The sequence below is a fragment of the Miscanthus floridulus genome, chromosome 12, assembly GCF_019320115.1.
Source record: "Miscanthus floridulus cultivar M001 chromosome 12, ASM1932011v1, whole genome shotgun sequence".
NCBI lineage: Eukaryota > Viridiplantae > Streptophyta > Magnoliopsida > Poales > Poaceae > Miscanthus > Miscanthus floridulus.
In genome coordinates, this window is record NC_089591.1 from 77,188,352 (window position 1) to 77,206,251 (window position 17,900).

General features: G+C 48.2%; 1 protein-coding gene across 1 annotated transcript; it reads left to right on the forward strand.

The window, feature by feature from the left end:
* The first annotated feature begins 8,979 nt into the window (after window positions 1-8,979).
* Window positions 8,980-13,154, forward strand: LOC136497747 (oryzain alpha chain). Its single transcript, XM_066493593.1, has 5 exons — window positions 8,980-9,531; window positions 10,949-11,184; window positions 11,274-11,414; window positions 12,166-12,615; window positions 12,720-13,154. Exons 1-5 carry the CDS (start codon window positions 9,078-9,080, stop codon window positions 12,822-12,824), a joined length of 1,386 nt encoding a protein of 461 aa, XP_066349690.1. The 5' UTR covers window positions 8,980-9,077; the 3' UTR covers window positions 12,825-13,154.
* The last annotated feature ends 4,746 nt before the right edge of the window (window positions 13,155-17,900 follow it).

Consider the following 17,900-nt stretch of genomic DNA (forward strand, 5'->3'; position numbering starts at 1 on the left):
GAGCGAACTATGGGGGATCGTTCCCCTCATCTATGATGTCACGCTGGACCTAGCGGGCGTGACCCTAGGCATCGCTCGTTGGGTTACCCGCATGGGGCGCAACGTGATGCACCAAGCGTGCCGGTGCAGGTGGCAGTTGGTTCTACCATCGTTGTAGTAGCTCCTCACCGTGCTCTTCTACGAGCACAAGGGACTAGAGGGGTGTGAGTCTGCAAGGACTCCACTACCACCGACGACTATCCCAGAGCGTCCACCATAGCACACTCCCAGGACGGATGGTGGCTAGGTGCCATGTCAACAATGCTAGAGCCGTTGCTCTCAACCTCATCATCCAGGAGTTCATGGAAAGTGGTGGGAGCATAACTCGCCATTCCCACAAATTCGGATATGAGAGGGGGTGGCGCCAGCGTCCTTTGGAGCCCTCGAGCATACGCGTCCATGGGGGATGTGAGGCCATAGGGGAACCGATCGTACAGTGGTTATGGTGCGGACAACGTGGTCCCTTCAGATAATCAACGGAAGATAGTAAATAGCGAGTAAATAAGAGCACATACATTACTCACAGCGAGGTTTGAGCAAAGCATTTGCTCGAAATGAAGCACGGGTGCCTCATCGTTGAAGTCATCAGGAGTCCCGGAGCTAACAGAGGGCGCCCCTCCAACAGGCGCCGAGATGGGTGCCTCCTCGCGGAGGTGTAGTATGCCGAGCTGGTCGGCGATAAAGTCCAAGCTTCCGAATAGGAAGGCCTATGGCAACTCGAAGATGGGAGGCCCCCACATCCCAATAGGTGGGAGTGCGGGGAACTCTAGTGAGCCGAAGCGAGTCATATTGCCTGAGCCCGCCATGGCGAAGGTGGCGGAAAGGTGGGCCATCCGATGACCAAAAAGTGTGAATGTACAGCATCTTTCCCACGAACGGCGCCAACTGTCGGTGCAGAAAGTGACCAACATGTAAATATTTATAGTTTTGCCATACGTTGTGATCGAATGTGGCCTAGTACTCAATGACACAGGGTTTATACTGGTTCAGGCAACGTGCCCTATGTCTAGTTTGAGTCGATCGGTGACTTTATTCCTGAGTTTATGTGCTCAAAGTTTGTTGTGGGGTACAGATGAGAGGGAGAAAGGTGGGGTGCAAGAGGTCCAGTCGGACTCTGGTCTAAAGGGCCGAGAGTGATGGGAGCTCCGCTATGTGCTAAGTATTCGAGCGTGCACTCTGCGTAGCTTTAGAGTGTCTAAAGCTAGTAGAGGGTGAATCGATGCGTGTGAACTGATGGATCTGGAGTTGATCGAGAGTCGTCCTTGTTGGGAGAGAGCGCATCCTCTTTTATAGATGAAGGGGACGGCCTTACAAGTGAGAGAGAGAGTACGCATGCTACTAAGTCTTGTTGCCCAAGTTGTCGAGTATAGGATGATTATAGGCGCCCACAGTACTATTGATGTCAGACGCACGTGGGAGGTTTTACACCATGGTCACCAGGTACTGTAAATGCTGACGCCCACAACACTGTGGATGCCCAAATGCATGTGGGAGGCCTTACCGTGTTTGCCTAGTATGGGAATTGATGGCGCCCGCAACACTGTAGGGTAAATGTCGATGCCCTCAACACTGTTGGGGTTCTGACATGCCTGGAAGGTTGCAGGGTGCCATTCTGCCATGCCTTGTTGGTACTGTCCTGTAGGTGTATAGGGTACGGTCCTCGGTATTGCTATTGACTTGAGCGTCCTACTTTACTTGCTTCATCCATTTCCTGGTCCTCACCGAGCGAGCATCCCCAGTCGGTTGGTCCTAGTTGGCTCTGACTGGGCCCATTAGAGAAGAGCTGTAAGCAGAGGTTTAGTGCATCCCCGGTCGGAGACGCGGGTCAGAGTTGGAAGCGGCGTTTGGCCAGGCCTTCCGGTCAGAGAGACGGGCCGGAGTCGGAAGCGAGGCCTTCCGGTCAGAGAGGCGAGCCAGAGTCGGAGGCGAGCACTGTTCCTCCTTAGCCAGGCCTTCTGATCGGAGAGGTGAAAGCTCTAGTTTGGTTTTGGTGTTGGTCAGTGACCAGATGCTGGGTCACTTGGTGATCGGACACTGACAGGGTGCGTCTGGTCCAGTTGATGTGGCAGCGCATAGGGGAGTCGATGTGTGACCGGACGCTGGGTGTGTCCGATCGAGCTTGACTGGATGCGTTCGGTCATGAAAAGTCATCTCTGGATCCTTACTGGAAATGACCGGACGCTGGGGTTCAGCGTCCGGTCACTTTGAGCTGTTGTGTCCGGTCATCAATTGACTGTTGAGATCAGGCGATCAATATTTGAAGAGAGGGGACACGTGGCATGCATCGCGTGATCGGACGCTGAGGTCCAACATCCGATCAATATGACCGGAGCGTCCGGTCACCCCGTGTTGTGCCTAGTGAAGGGGTACAATGGCTCTATTTCGTAAGGGCTTCTATTTAAGCCCCATGGCCGGCTCAATCTCACTCTCTCGGCCATTTGCAGTGACATAGCAACCTTGTGAGCTTAGCCAAAGCCCTCCCACTCATCTCCATCATTGATTCATTATCTTTGTGAGATTGGGAGAGAATCCAAGTGCATTGCTTGAGTGTTTGCATCTAGAGGCACTTGGTGTTCGTGTTTCGCTGCGGGGTTCGCTTGTTACTCTTGGTGGTTGCCGCCACCTAGATGGTTTGGAGCAGTGAGGATCATCGAGCGGAGAGTGGTGATTGTCTCCGGCTCCGATCGTGATGATTGTGAGGGATTCTTGACCTTTCCTCGGCGAAGAGCCAAAAGGTACTCTAGTGAATTGCTCATGGCTTGTGTGATCCTCATCTTGTGTTAGTTGTGCGGCACCCTATTGAGGGTTTGGCGTGTGATGCCAATTAGCTCATGAACTTCTAAGTGAGTGAATCGCCACAACGAGGACTAGCTTACCGGTAAGCAAGTGAACATCGGTAAAAAATCATTGTGTTATTATTTGATTCTAAGGTGATTGGTCTTCATTGGTATTCATTCTTGTGATTGATTGGCTCCTTCCTCGACACGGCGGTATAAACAAATTGCTCACTCTCTTTACATTACTGCAAACTAGTTGTCAAGCTCTTTAGTATAGCTAGTTGTGAGAGCTTGTTAGTTTGGTTAGTGTGGCTCTTTAGTTAGCCTTTAAGAGCACACTAACTTAGTGTAGCGACATAGCTATTGTGTGGATAGAAACTATATAAACTAGAATTATGGTAGGTAGCTTGCTACTTTAGTAGGCTAGCACAACACTTGCTTTGCCTCATATTTATCTAACCGGTTTGTTAAGTATTGTTGTAGAATTTTTAATAGGCTATTCACCCCCTCTAGCCATTAGGACCTTTCAAGAGGCGGATCACTCTTCTGGCCTATCATTTAGGTAGTTTTGGGCCAGCATAGGAGTTGTGCGTTGTTCATGATGTCGTCTGCTAGGCCGAGCCTTTGCTAAGAAGCCAGTCCATGAGGGACCCTAGGTTTATGAACCCGATAGTCGGTGTTTCATAAATCAGACTAGTAAACTTATACGATTGTCGCGCCGCTCTATGAAGACGATGGTAGCGTCCAATAGACACAAGGATTTATACTGGTTCAAGCCAGAGTCCTATGTCTAGTCTCAGAGAAGATCGAGTGCATGTTCCTCACTTGAATGCTTTGAAGTTCTTACAATGGAGGGTGCAAGAATGGTGAAAGAGATGGTAGAACCTATGCTAGCCGAGGGGCAGCCTAAAGAGAAGCTCCAAGAGCCCTACTTCTATGGAGAATGGATGGAGTGGTAGAGGACGATCAATGAGAATGTGTCGAGGTTGGAGCCCTAGCTGCCCTTATATAGAGTTTGGAGCCAGGGCTCATTACAAAGAAGAGGTTCTCCCGACCAAAGGGTCGAGAGCCTGAGGAAGGTCCTAGCTAATTTGGCTTGCAAGCTACGCTGTCTTCTAATACTCGCCTAGGCGTGGCTATCATCATGGTCTTGTGGCCACGGCGTGGCAGGGCTGACATGGTGCTACTGTGCTGGTCGTGGCAGCACTATAGCCGTGGTGATAGTTCGTCAGCTATCCTATGCGAAGCGGCATCCATCATGGTCTTCGCCGTTGTCTCCAGGTTTCCCGAGGCACCGTACCCATAGTAGGTAGCCGCCCTGGGTTGTTGTTTGTCTAGTCACTTCGTGAGGCTAAGGGCGATGACCCCGATCATTGGGATCAGAGAGCTCTGCCAGCCAAGGAGGCCTCTTGGTTGAGATCCTTGCCATGGATCCCATCCCATAGTGGGTGGGATCGTACGCGTGTCCTGTCGGTCGTTATTTGGACGGTGGGTTTCATACCCGTTGCCACCATTGTGCGGAGTTGTCTCGTTGGTGCGACGTGGCACAGGGATGGTGTCTGACCATACCGAGGTGACCGCTGTCACATCGGTCCTTGTGGGGTCAACGCGGCACGCCTGCATCTGTCAAAGCAAGCATACTAAGCGGTGCTCGACCTCTCTCTGTCCTACCCGGGGGTCACGACAGGGGAGAGGTCGCGCATCTTCCGTGCGGCTAAGGTAGGAAAAAGGGTCGTGGCTAGGCATGGGTTTGGCATGCTCATCCTAGCTAGGCCTTGGTCGTTAGGGCCATTGTTAATCTAATGAGTCGCGAGCTGCATGGCCTGTCAACTAATCGGTGCCTTGAGACACCCTAGGGTCATAGCCCCGACAGTAGCCCACGAGCATTTTTGTGATCGTGAAGTGATCGGGAAAGCACTGACGTGCGTGTTCACTAGGAGTGTGGGCTTGTGGTCGTGGCATGCTTGAGTCTTGTTGCTCGACCCCTTGCGGGCTGTCGTATTCAATGAGTCGAGTGGCCATCATAATTTGTCTTGTTAGGGCATCCTGCCGTCGTAGTATATGGCTATCGTGCCTTGTCAGTGGGCTGTGTACTAGGGTTTGTGATCAAGGCGAGACCGACACCGGTCCTCGCGGGGTCAGTGCCTAGGTATATATACATATATATACATATATTCGAGGAATTGTTTCCTCGACCTTCGGTTTGCAAGGTCACGAGGATTTTTTGCGACCGTGCCCTGGCTCGTAGGTTTTTGGACCTTTCTTATTTTTTTCACGTGACTGAGCCACGATCACGCTTTGGGCTTTTCATTGCGTGTTACCCCGGCCTCTTTGCTTCATCGATCTCTCTCGAAGAGGTCTTAGACCCCTAACGGTTTGCGAGTTTCCAGAGCGGGCCATAGGTCTGAGACCTGGGACGTAGGGCAGTGTTGGTCGATCTCTGCGTTGCCGATTCTCGCAAATCATTTTGTCCGGCTAGGCTCATCGTTGAGCCATCATCTGGCTATGGGGATTCATGCCCATCCACCGTGATCGAGGAGGGTGGTGTGTTTGTCGGTTCCCACTGGGCCTCTCTCCAGGGGAGCGGTTATCGCGGACCGAGTGTTGTTGCCCTGATACGCAATTTGAGTGTGCCCTAGGGCGCCTGGCGTTCTTGATGGGTCGTGCTTCTTGGGGCCTTGAGGAGTTTCTAACGATTTCGTTTGGCTAGATGATGCGCCTGCCACGGTTGTTCGAGCAAGCACGAATGCTCTGCAGGTGAGTCACGTCTACTGGCTCAGACCTCGTCGGGCTCGTCGTGCGGGATTTGTTCTTGCCGGGGTCGTTCGCTCGGTCTTCTTTTCCTGAATGAGCAGGGTCGGCCACGAGCGACTATGCGCTTCTGGCTTGGGGCGGACCGACTTACTCGAGCGTTACGCGCGCTGAGGGCTGCTTGGTTGTCGTGGAGCTTGCTGCTCCCACATGCGGTGTTGCAGACGTGTGATCCCATCTCGTCACGTTGCCGCCTATGTTCCTCTTGTTCAGGTTGGAATATGCTCCTTCTCCATCAGCCTTATGAGTGTGGGTGCATGTTTTAGCCTGGGGGCTAGCCCGTTGAGCTGAGCATTATGCGGCTCGATGTTGTGGTTGAGGCATCGGGGTCAGGTCGTCGATCCGATTTGATGCAAGGGGAAAAGGCGAGTAGAGGGCGCATGCTTTGATTTTCCCCGTTTTCACCCGCTCAGGCAGAGCGACGCTTTGTTTCCTTTCGCTCCCTATCCGCGTGAGTGTCCAACTTTGCCCTGGAGCTGGTCTGGGAGGCTTGGTCTGAGAGGCGTCTCATTGTGGTGAGGAGTTTGGGAAATAGTTCGCCGTTCCATCCTACTGCGGGTATACGTGGAGAAGCTTGAAACAGCTCTCTCATTCAACGACGGATGGTGTATTGGTGTTCGGGGTCTTTGCGCCTAGAATGCAATTGGCGCGTTCACTCGTCATTTCGCTGTTCTTTTACTTGCTTTCCATTCGAATTGGAATGTGCTTCATCCCCTGGGTCTGTGCCCGCGAATGCGTATCTTAGCCTAAGGGCTGGCCTATGAGGTTAAAATGTGCGCGATCCGTTGGAACGACAGGATGGCGGAGGATGATCGTAGACTTGGCACGATGCGAGAAAAAAGCGAGATGACGGCATGAGCCCCCCTTCCTTTTGCTCCCCTGGTCCTGAGCGAACGGGTTTCTCGGTTCCTATTAGGTTTGTGCGCGGGCGCCCGGCCTTGCCTAGGAGCCAGTCTATTGGGTCGACCGGGGCCTCGCGAGCGAGAGGTCAGGACGAGGGTTACCAGCTCATTGCGGCGTGGGGAGCGATTGAAAAATGCTCAGGAAGGGGGTCACTGAGACGGTGGCAAGCAGTGTTACATCGTGGGACACATATATGTGTCCTCACAAGCGTCCTCCGCGGGTGACTCATGTCTGGTCGAATATTTTTTTTTCTATTATCTAGAAAACTTTCAGCACAAATGTTGTTCAAAAACTCGTGTTCCATGCCCCCATTAAAAGCAGGGACCAAAACATTGATGCGCCGGTGGTACATCGACCCTCGTATAATAATTAAAGATGGCAACGTGCCCCGATACCCGATACCCGATGGGTATTTGATCCATTAGGGGACGGGGATGGGATCATATCTTTACCCACGGGCATCTAAATGGGCAATAATCCATCCCCAACGGGTATAGCGGGTACGGAAACGTTCCCTGTTTATCCGTCCCCGTTACCCGTTGGGGAACCTGACTATTTGAGCTGTTATGCGAGTATTAGGCCCAAAAAAACTTAACATAGGTATTTTGGCCCAAATCTAAACAATCATATATATAGTTTGTGTGTTCTAGGAACCTTAGTTCAATTTTTTCTCACCATCTCCGCCAGCAGCACAAGCATGGCTGCCTCACGAGCGCTCGTGCCCCTCGCTTCCTCAGTTCGGTCTCTCTGTCACTTTTGCTCGTCCTCCTCGCAACCTCGCTCCTTCTCCTCGACATCTTTGAGACTCCGACACTTATACCCGGGTGAAGAAAAAACGTCTCCGATTGCAAAGCTGTGACCCTAAGTGTCCTTGTTTATCGGGTATGCAGTACCCGTCGGATATCTGTTACCCGACCGATGTCCGACGGGTACGGGGATGGGCAACTATACCCGAGACAGTTAACGGGGACGGGACAAGATGAATTCTCAATAGCGGGGAAAAGAACGTTCCGGCGATACCCGACGGGTACATCCCCGTTGCCATCCTTAATAATAATATCGTCGTACAAATGTAATGCAAGCGCCCCCACGACGCAAACGGCCACGAGCGTGCCTGTTATGTCTACACACCGACATCACTAGGGTGCCGTTTGGATCCCATGAGATTTGAGAATCCGAATAAAAGGAATCACAATAATTTTATTAGATTTTGGCATTCAAAAAATTTATGAGTTAAAATTCCTCTAAAATCTATATGATTTGGATAAGATACTAGAATTTTAGAATTTTTTCTATCCAAATTCTCAGAATCCAAGGATTCAAACGAGACCTACGAGCTGGCGTACAGCATGCGGGCGGTGGAGGACCACGGCGGGACTGGACCACGGCGGTGGAGGAATCCTCGCCCTGCCCGACTGCCCTCTGCTGTCCACTCGTTGCTCGTTGGGTTCCTTGCTACTTGGCCCTCCTGCCCGCCGTTCATGCCAACTACTCCTACTACTTTGCCGGTGGCAGTGCGTGGGCACTCTCAAATCTCAAATGTGTGCAAGCTACTTCCACTGCGTGCCAGTGCCATACCAGAACACGGCTCTCCACTCGTGAATTTTTTCTATCGCTCGTTCATTCAGTAGGAGCGCCAATGCAAGACGCAAGAGGCGTGTACCAACCATTACGGAACCGTAACGCGCGCGTCGTCTTCTTTCTCTGATCAAGAAGATACTCCCCATCCTGCCGGAGGTCGTTCAGCTAATCCAGGCCACTGACATTATCATGCTCGCTTATGCTGAAATTTGAAAATTATTGATGTTTATGCTGAAGAGAAAAACACTGTTTCATAACTAAAAAACGTAGCGCTGAACAAGTTCAAGCGCCGGCGAACGACTAATGATTAATTAAAGTGCAGCGGCTGCTGTGGCGGGCGCCGATTAAAACTAAACAAACAATGCAGTAATAAAGAGTACACCGAGCATTCCAGTCAAAATCATCCACCTCCACGTTACCACCCCGTCAACCCCCCCCCCCCCCCCCCCCCCCCCTCCCCCTCCTCGCACATGGTCTCGATTAAAAAAAAAACCTAGCTAATCCGGGATTACCATTTGGACCGGTAGGTAGGCTACTGCACGCATTCACAGTAACACGTCACGAAAAAAAGAAAAAGAAATTATCGGTCGCCTTCAATCCAAATATCCAATCCAACCTGTCCCCGTCCGCGCCACCTCCACGACCAATAAAAAACCAACCCAAAATGTCGTAGGAGTACTGGCGACTGGTTCCGTAGAAAATGTGAATGAATTAAACAACACTTTAAAATAGCCAATTAAGCAACACTTTTAAAATATCCAAGCGACGGGGAAAAAAAAAGAAAAACCCAAAGGGATCACGGAATCTGGGCCCACCACTCCCCCGCCCCCACTTGTATAAAGCGACCCCGATACCAGCCCGTCACGGAAAGAAAAAGAAGGGCCTCCAGCATCCTGTCATCCTCTCATCCATCTGCTCTGCGCCCTCCTCTCCCTAGCTAGCTAGACTTCCTGTAGCGCGGCGGAGATGGGCGCCTCCACCACATCGCTGGCGGCGGCGCTGCTGCTGCTCGTGTCGCTCGCCGCGGCGGCGGACATGTCGATCATCTCCTACGGGGAGCGGAGCGAGGAGGAGACGCGGCGGATGTACGCGGAGTGGATGGCGACGCACGGCCGGACCTACAACGCCATCGGCGAGGAGGAGAGGCGGTACCAGGTGTTCAGGGACAACCTCCGCTACATCGACGAGCACAACGCCGCCGCCGACGCGGGCGTCCACTCCTTCCGCCTCGGCCTCAACCGCTTCGCCGACCTCACCAACGAGGAGTACCGCGCCACCTACCTCGGCGTCAGGACCAAGCCGCAGAGGGAGAGGAAGCTCAGCACCAGGTACCACGCCGCCGACAACGAGGGCCTGCCGGAGTCCGTCGACTGGAGGACCAAGGGCGCCGTCGCGGAGGTCAAGGACCAGGGCAGCTGCGGTAAGCTTCCATATACCAATCTTCGCTCCCCCCCCCCCCCCCCCCCCCCCCCCCCCCCCCCCCCCCCCTTTTTTTTTACTTTCCTGCTTCTGATAGCTGACATGCTTAATAATTCTAGATAGAACATGGGAAGGTTCTTCGGGCGTGTTTTCTTTGTTTGGCCCGAAAAAACTGTAAACTCTGTTGTTCACCACAACTGGCAGTAGTTTTTATTTTATCCACATGAACAAAAAGAGAGTAGGGGATTTGTCTCTTCTACGGTTCTACCTGAAGGTCAACGCTCAGCGGCAAGCTTCAGCTTCTGCAATTCGTTAGTCGTGCCCCCAAAATGGGTGGGAGGTTGCAGAGATGGCACGCATATAGATTAGTACTTATGCTTTTGAATTCGAACTCCATAGATAGATTCGCTAACAAATAAAACTACTTAAAATAAAATTATTCTTTTTGGGTACAGCTTTGTTTTGATTCCAAAAAATTTCACTCCAAAGTGTCACATCGAATCTTGCGGCACATGCATGGAGTACTAAATATAGACGAAAAACAAAACTTATTGCACAGTTGGGTGAGGAATTACGAGACGAAACTTTCGAACTAATTAGTCCATAATTAGACACTAATTGCCAAATACAAACGAAAGTGCTACAGTAGCCGAAACCAAAAATTTTTGCCAACTAAACGTGCCCTAATTTTATAAGATTTTTTACTTGCAAACCTTATCTAGCCATTTTCCTCCTTATATTTGTATATATATTGCTCATTTGCTCTTATCTGATTTACAATAACTTGGTCCTGTGTCTTGCATGAAAGGGGACATATACTATGTAAGTAGGTTCATCGAACATGGACATCACCTCTTATCAACAACAACAACAACAACAACAACAACAACGGTAGCATTTCAGTCCCAAGCAAGTTGGGGTAGGCGGACATCACCTCTTATCAAAAAAAAGAAGAAGAAGGAAAGAACATGGACATCACCTTGCTCCTTGTGAACTCCAGTGAGGCAGTGCCCCTGCTGGAAGGCGCAACCAAGAAAAAATATGACTACACTAATAGCAGTCGCTGTCTAGCTGACAAGGTGGCTGGACCAATAAGCTCCTTTTCTCCTCTGGACAAGCTCACTTCATGATTCCAGATATTAGCCTCTTGGAAACGACTTTCATCACGGCTCTTGTGACCGTTTCACGTTCCTATTGGTCGCCTCTCCCCCTCGGCATCCTATTCATCACCACAAAATTCTTCTCTTAAATAAAATATGCTACGCCCATAAAGATATTTTCCACTCTATTGTGGGTAGCTTTCACTCTTTTGATTTGGCTGCCTTTTTTAATTTAATTGATGTGCAGGACTAAACAATGATATTGATGACATATTGAGTTATTGACATTGAAATATGATCTATGTTTATCTCTTCCAGGGAGTTGCTGGGCTTTCTCAACAATAGCAGCTGTGGAAGGCATCAACCAGATTGTTACGGGCGACTTGATCTCCTTGTCTGAGCAGGAGCTTGTTGACTGTGACACTTCATACAACGAGGGGTGCAATGGAGGTCTGATGGACTATGCGTTTGAGTTCATCATCAACAATGGCGGAATCGACACGGAGGCAGATTACCCTTACAAGGGCACGGACGGCCGGTGTGATGCCAACAAGGTATTTTTGGCTTCATGGTTTCCCTTGATTTTCCAAAGACCAGCGTCATTTTTTCTTACTGCTGGTTATGTGTGTTGGGTTCATTGCAGAAAAACGCGAAGGTTGTTACTATTGACAGCTATGAAGATGTACCAGTGAACAGTGAGAAGAGTCTGCAGAAGGCAGTTGCAAACCAGCCCGTCAGTGTTGCTATTGAGGCTAGTGGCAGTGCATTTCAGCTCTACAGCTCGGTAATTGACACTAACCTTGCTGCTAATTTCATCTGTGGACCATTTGGTTAAATTCAGAGATGAATTTATGGAATCATCTAGTATTTGACTATCAGTAGGTAGCGATTAGTTGATTGTATCTCCATCACCGTAAAAGAAATAAAGACCATCTGCCTTGAACAAGACATGCACATGTTAGGTTGAGTCACCTAATTGCTTTAAAATTGTCCCCATCATATCGCTTTACTCAAGATTATTTTCTCCAGAAGGAATGATTCTGTTGTCACTCTGCAAGTTGCAACTGCTACATCAATTATGATACCTTGTTCATACCCCTGGCTTAGTTTAGTACAATTCAGACTACATATTAGCAACTTTTGCAATACAATAGTGCTTCGGTGCCCCACCACTTTGCATGAATCATGCTCCTTTGTTTTTCTCAAAGACTATACTGCCACTTCTTGTGAAGCATTTTTAATGGTACACAGTTTTGATGTGTTTTTGTGAGGGCTTTCGGAAAGATGTGCTTTGGTAAGAGTGGTGTGAGCTATCATCCACTTCCAGCAAAAGCTGGGCAGAAGATTCTGAAAATGTTTTCCCTTGTCATAAGTTAAATAGGCTTTTTCAGACAAATGCATTGGCCACAAAATTGCAGATACCCACACCTACTCCATCTTTTTTTTAATCTCATCCTTCGTTGTTGTTACTATTTGTGTCATCAACTCCATGAATCATCTGCCTTGTACTGATGACTAACATTTCCTGGTCTCAGGGTATCTTCACTGGAAAGTGCGGAACAGCGTTGGACCATGGTGTCACGGCCGTCGGCTATGGCACAGAGAATGGCAAGGACTACTGGATCGTTAAGAACTCATGGGGCAGCAGCTGGGGCGAGTCCGGTTACATCAGGATGGAGCGCAACATCAAGGCGTCTAGCGGCAAGTGCGGTATCGCTGTTGAACCATCGTACCCCCTGAAGGAGGGCGCCAACCCCCCGAACCCTGGCCCTACCCCCCCTTCTCCCACCCCAGAGCCCAGCGTCTGCGACAACTACTACTCGTGCCCTGAGAGCACCACCTGCTGCTGCATCTACGAGTATGGCAAGTACTGCTTCGCCTGGGGCTGCTGCCCGCTCGAGGGCGCCACCTGCTGTGACGATCACTACAGCTGCTGCCCCCATGACTACCCCATCTGCAACGTACAGCAGGGAACCTGCCTCATGGTAAATGCTCGGATCATTTCATTGTCTTTTTTTCTTCAGTTAGCTATGAAATCGTTGTAAATTTCATCTGATTCTAACTGGCAAATTCGCTGCTTGACGAACAGGGCAAGAACAGCCCACTGTCAGTGAAGGCTACGAAGCGCACCCTGGCCAAGCCGCACTGGGCTTTCTCTGGCAACACAGCCGATGGCATGAAGAGCAGCGCATGAGAAAACGCAGCATGGCATTAAGGCCGTCAGCAGCCAGGGTGATTAGAGCCCCTGCATGCAAAATGATCACCTGGTCGCTCATCGATGACTGAAAGCATGGCTCGGCGGTCGCTGTTTACCTATATTCCTATAGTAGGTACTCCTGTACATAAGCCTGAAAAAATGGGTTCGGTTGTTTATGGAACTCTGGCAAATTTGCTTTCGCATACAATGTAAAATTCAGCTAGCTCTGCTAAGCTCCTCGGCGCAGTTCGGCAGAACTGTGATTGATATTTGATGTAATGGAAATCGATATTGGAACAATCAGCAATGTTATGCTATATTCATTTCTTCGACGCGCCCCATTATGTGTCGATGATATCCTCTGATGGTTTTCTGCTTTTTTACTAACGAAGTGGAGAATAGATTGCTCGGCCCCAGTTCTCAGCTTGATGTTACGCTAATCATGTGTATGTGCTTTCAGTTCCTTGTCCATGGCGTTGGTGCTTTCAGTTCTTTGTCCATGGCGTTGGTACGTTTGTTTCTGTGCGCCAGGCCCCCTCACCTCACCTGTGCGGCTGTGTTGATAACTCTAGCTTAGGTTGCATCAGTGAACTACGATTCAAAGCAGCAGATACCAGGACGACTGCACGAGCTACCCGAATCCAAGAGGCCAACCAACTGTTGAGGCCTTTTCCAACTCTTTTTTACTTGTAGAGCCAGGCCTTATGGAAAGCCCATATATGTGTTGAGGCCTTTTCTAACTCTTTTTTCCTTGTAGAGCCAGGCCTTATGGAAAGCCCATATCTGTCTTTCTGTTCCACGGCCGCACGGGCGCCCGTCCCTCTCCAGTCAGATTGATCTGCTGCACACGCCACAATTGTTTAAACTTTTTTAGGATTTCTCTTTTATAGTTGTATCCACATTCTTGGGTGTTATTAGGAATTAATAAAACTAGAAGTATACCCCGCGCGTTGCCGTAGGATTTTCTTAAAAATAAATCTGTATATTGTGTGTGTATATATGAATTTGACTTGTATGTTATTTTATTGTATCGAATCTGGTAAAAAATTCAGTAAGCTAGTAGAAGAAGACCAATAGAATATTTGATCACATTATAGAAGAATAGGTGATAAAACAAATAGCATATATAAATGGATTTACGTTAATAGACTAAAGATTAAAAGTATTGCACATAATAGAGATGGTGTGGATATTTTTTGTAATTAATAAGGGATGACATGGTTATAGATTAGAGATTAAAAGTATTGCACATAATTGAGATGATATTGACTTTTTTTGTAATTAATAAGGGATAGCTTGCATGAAAGAATTGAAAGTTAGTGGGATACTTAGTGGAAAATGATGTGGACACTTTGTACGAAGAGAGAAAGCATCTAGTGCAATTTAATTTTATAAGAGTATATAGAGTGCACTATGAACGCTTCAACTATTAAGTGGTGACAATCGCTGAATTTTTCGTCCTGTTCGTTTGGCTTATAAGTCATACTTTTTCAACCAACGAATAGTATTTTTCTCTCATAATAAATCAACCAACGGTATTTACAACCATGACTTGTGAGCCAAACGGCGAACAAGCCGTTTGTTGTTCCATTCCCTCGGCGAGCTCGCGCGCCCACGCCCGCGAGCATTAGCTGTTCCACGTTCATTTTTCGGCCTGTGACACCCTAGCTATTCTATTCATATGGAGTACTACTCTGTATTGGCCCTGTTCGCTGGGAGGAATTTTGGAGGAATTTGGATGGTTTGAAGGAATGCTGTAGGAATTTGTGAGAGAAAAATATTGTTCTGGATAAAGAAAAAAGTGGATTAAGCTGGATTTAAGGGCACGGGGGAGAGTAGTATTGTCTTTGACTCCACGCTTACAAACATGCGCCGGTTTTCTGGCCAGGCAGTTTTCTCGATACGATATCCCATCCCATGTGATCAGATCCGTGATGCAGTTGTTTACAGTTCTTGACAACGGACTCAAGGTTGTCCATCTCGTCGGTACGATACGATGCAGAAGCACCCTGAAACTGCAAGAGTCAAGGAACGAACGACGATTTTATGCGCGTCAAACATGCAGAGAGTAGGAGCACAGTGCTAAAACTCGCATGGCTATTCGCATCGCTATATTTAGACTTATATATGAAGTATTAAATATAAACTAATTATAAAACTAATATATAGGAGTATATACGTATATAAAGAGTACATAATCATCTCCAGGCAATAATCAGTCATGCGAACTATTAGTTTGGTGTGAAATAAGGACAATATACTTTACATTCTTTTTACCCTGGAGAAAGAAAAAAATAAAAGCCAGTTTGTTCGAACGCGGAAGGACGAAGGAGTTGTGTGTTGTACAGTATAAAATCTATCGAAGTTGGCACAGATGGGATTCCATTAAAATACGGTTCAGAACACCCGGCCCTCCAAAGAATCATGTGTTGTTTTCAGTAGCTCACGGACAGACACATGCGCTTACTATAGTCCATGCCTACTGATATCATCATGACTCGTTGACCCATGGAAGCGTCACAACTCCTTCGTCCTTCCGCGTTCGAAGAAACTGGCTTTTATTTTTTCTTTCTCCAGAGTAAATAAAAGAATGTAAAGTCTATTGTCCTTATTTCACACCAAACTAATAGTTCGTATAGATCTTTTACCACGGTTGGAAAAGTACCTCGGTACTTCCAGGTGCTTTGAATTTTTCTATTTTTTACTAAACTAATTGATAAAACATTATTTATTAAATATAATTTGTAATATTGAGGGTGTTTTTGTAAATTCGCTGTCCACTTCGCCGTACAAGGACGACGAGGCATAGCATCCCGCCGCAACCCCCGCCCGTGACCAGAGCTCGCGCCCCGCTGACGGTTCCGACGGCGAGGGGTGGCGGCAACGTGGGTGCGCTCGCCGTTCGGTAGCATCCTGCCGCCATCTTATGGAGCAGCTTGTCATCTTCCTCATGCTCGTGGTCAACGCCGCCGTCAGGGTCTGGCAAGAGGCCAACACGGAGCGCGCGCTCGATGCGCTGCAGCCGATCCGGTCCCACGGCGCTGCCATGCTGCGAGACGCGGCCTTGCTCCCCACGTATGCTCCCGGTCTGCTGGTCCGGGACCTCGTCCCGGGCGACGACGTCCAGCTCCGCATCAGGGACAGGGCGCTCGCATCCGCGTCGCGAGGCTCCTCAAGTCGACGCGGCCAACCTGCAGTTGGCGGTTGCAGCGCCACGGTGTTGAGTGGCGGCTCCAACAGGCAGCAGCTCTCCGTGTGCGAGGCCGCCGTGACCTCCCTGCCGTCCTTGTCGTTGAACTCGAGCGTATTGGTGAGCACGCAGGGCGCCTCGAAGCGGAGTAGGTCGTGGAGGTGCGGCGTGCTGGTGTGGCCCCAGCCCGCGAACTGCCTCGCGGTGCGCTCGGTGGAGGCGCATTCTCATCTTCGCGCTCGAGGCCGCCTATCTGCGGCAGTGAGGCTGGGCCAGCGATTTCGCAGCTTAACCTGACCCGTGAAGCTGCAGCATAGGCGCACGATGGACACGAGCTGCAGCCTGCAGGCGGCCGGTAGGGGCTCAAAAGTGGCGGCGCCGTCGGCCGTCGGCAGGAAAGGGGAGAAAGAATAATTGGACTCAGATGCGAGCGATGGGTTCACAGGGATGGGATGGAAAATTCCATCCTTGCCCTTCAACGATGATGCTAAAATTCCATAACCGAAAAAATTAAAAAAATAATAAATAAATTGGCCTCATATATTTTGGTACTTGTCTCACCTAATTTTGATACTGTCTCTATCTATTTAGTACCTTCAAGTACTCTCACATTGATACCTCCTATTTTTATATCATCCACTGTGTACTCTTTATATACATATATACTCCTGTATAGTTTCCTTAGATCACGAGCCATCTTTATATATTCTCATTTTGGATTAGGTCTATTTAATAGGATACGTGTCGTGAAAGTAGGACAATTTTAGTACCACAAGTTCACGATGTGGACTTTAGTCGCTATCACCGAACGTTCATGCATAGAGTATTAAATATAGATTATTTACTAAACTAAATACATAGATTGAGACTGTTTTACGAGACGAATTTTTTAAACCTAATTAGTCTATGATTTGATAATGTGGTGCTACAGTACATATGTGCTAATGATAAATTAATTAGGCTTGATAAATTTATCTCACGGATTACTGACGGATTCTATTTATTTTTTTATTAGTATGCGACACCCCATGTGACTCCTCCTAAACTTATCCTGTTCCAAGCATCCTATGCTATGTTCGCTTGGCTAATAAGTCATGATTGAAAGTATTGTTGGCTGATTTGTTACTAGAGAAAAATATTATTTATTAGCTTAAAAAATATTGTTTATAAGCCAAACCAACTGCACGCTGAGCTCGCCTCGGTGCGCATGCCCAACGGACCGAGTTAACTGTTCAAGACCAACGTCAACATTGGATGAATCCTCAACTGCATCCAAGGACAACGGATTAAAAACTACTTCATCAATCAATACGGATACAAAAAGGTCAGGCTATAAGCGAAGATGATTAGTCACTAGTAATGCAAATGTAGGAGTTGGCAACGCAGATCCAACAGCAGAACTATCGGACAAGACCAACGTATTAAAAGAAGGGCGGGAGGGCCTGAAAAAAATGTACAGTACCAGGGCAATCATATCTAAAATTCTATATATGTTGGATGGAGCACTAATATCTAATACAATTCATAAATATTATCGTGGAGTGATAACCCCATATCATATTAAAAAATATATATCTGTGCATATATCTAATACAATTATATTTCTTCTAATATACTTATATATGACTTAAATCACATTGTAATAATTTATACCATTTTAATTTTGAATTACCTAAAGGGAACAACTTTTATAAAAGTAAAAATACTTATATTTTCATAAAATTAAAATTTAATACTAAATGAGATATTACTAACGGGTGTAGCCGCGCTATTAGCGCGGGACACCTTGCTAGTTTTTTTATTTATAATTTCTAGGTTTTATGTCTTTCTCCAGCTGTCTCGTGAGATATTGTGGAGGCTCAAAAAAGAGCCTTCAATTTGTA

Bases quoted from the DNA above. Each gene is read 5' to 3' on its own strand.
- LOC136497747 (XM_066493593.1), top strand. From the start codon at position 9,078: ATGGGCGCCTCCACCACATCGCTGGCGGCGGCGCTGCTGCTGCTCGTG. The intron at 11,415-12,165 runs GTAATTGACACT...TCCTGGTCTCAG, and splicing joins CATTTCAGCTCTACAGCTCG to GGTATCTTCACTGGAAAGTG. The intron at 12,616-12,719 runs GTAAATGCTCGG...CTTGACGAACAG, and splicing joins AGCAGGGAACCTGCCTCATG to GGCAAGAACAGCCCACTGTC.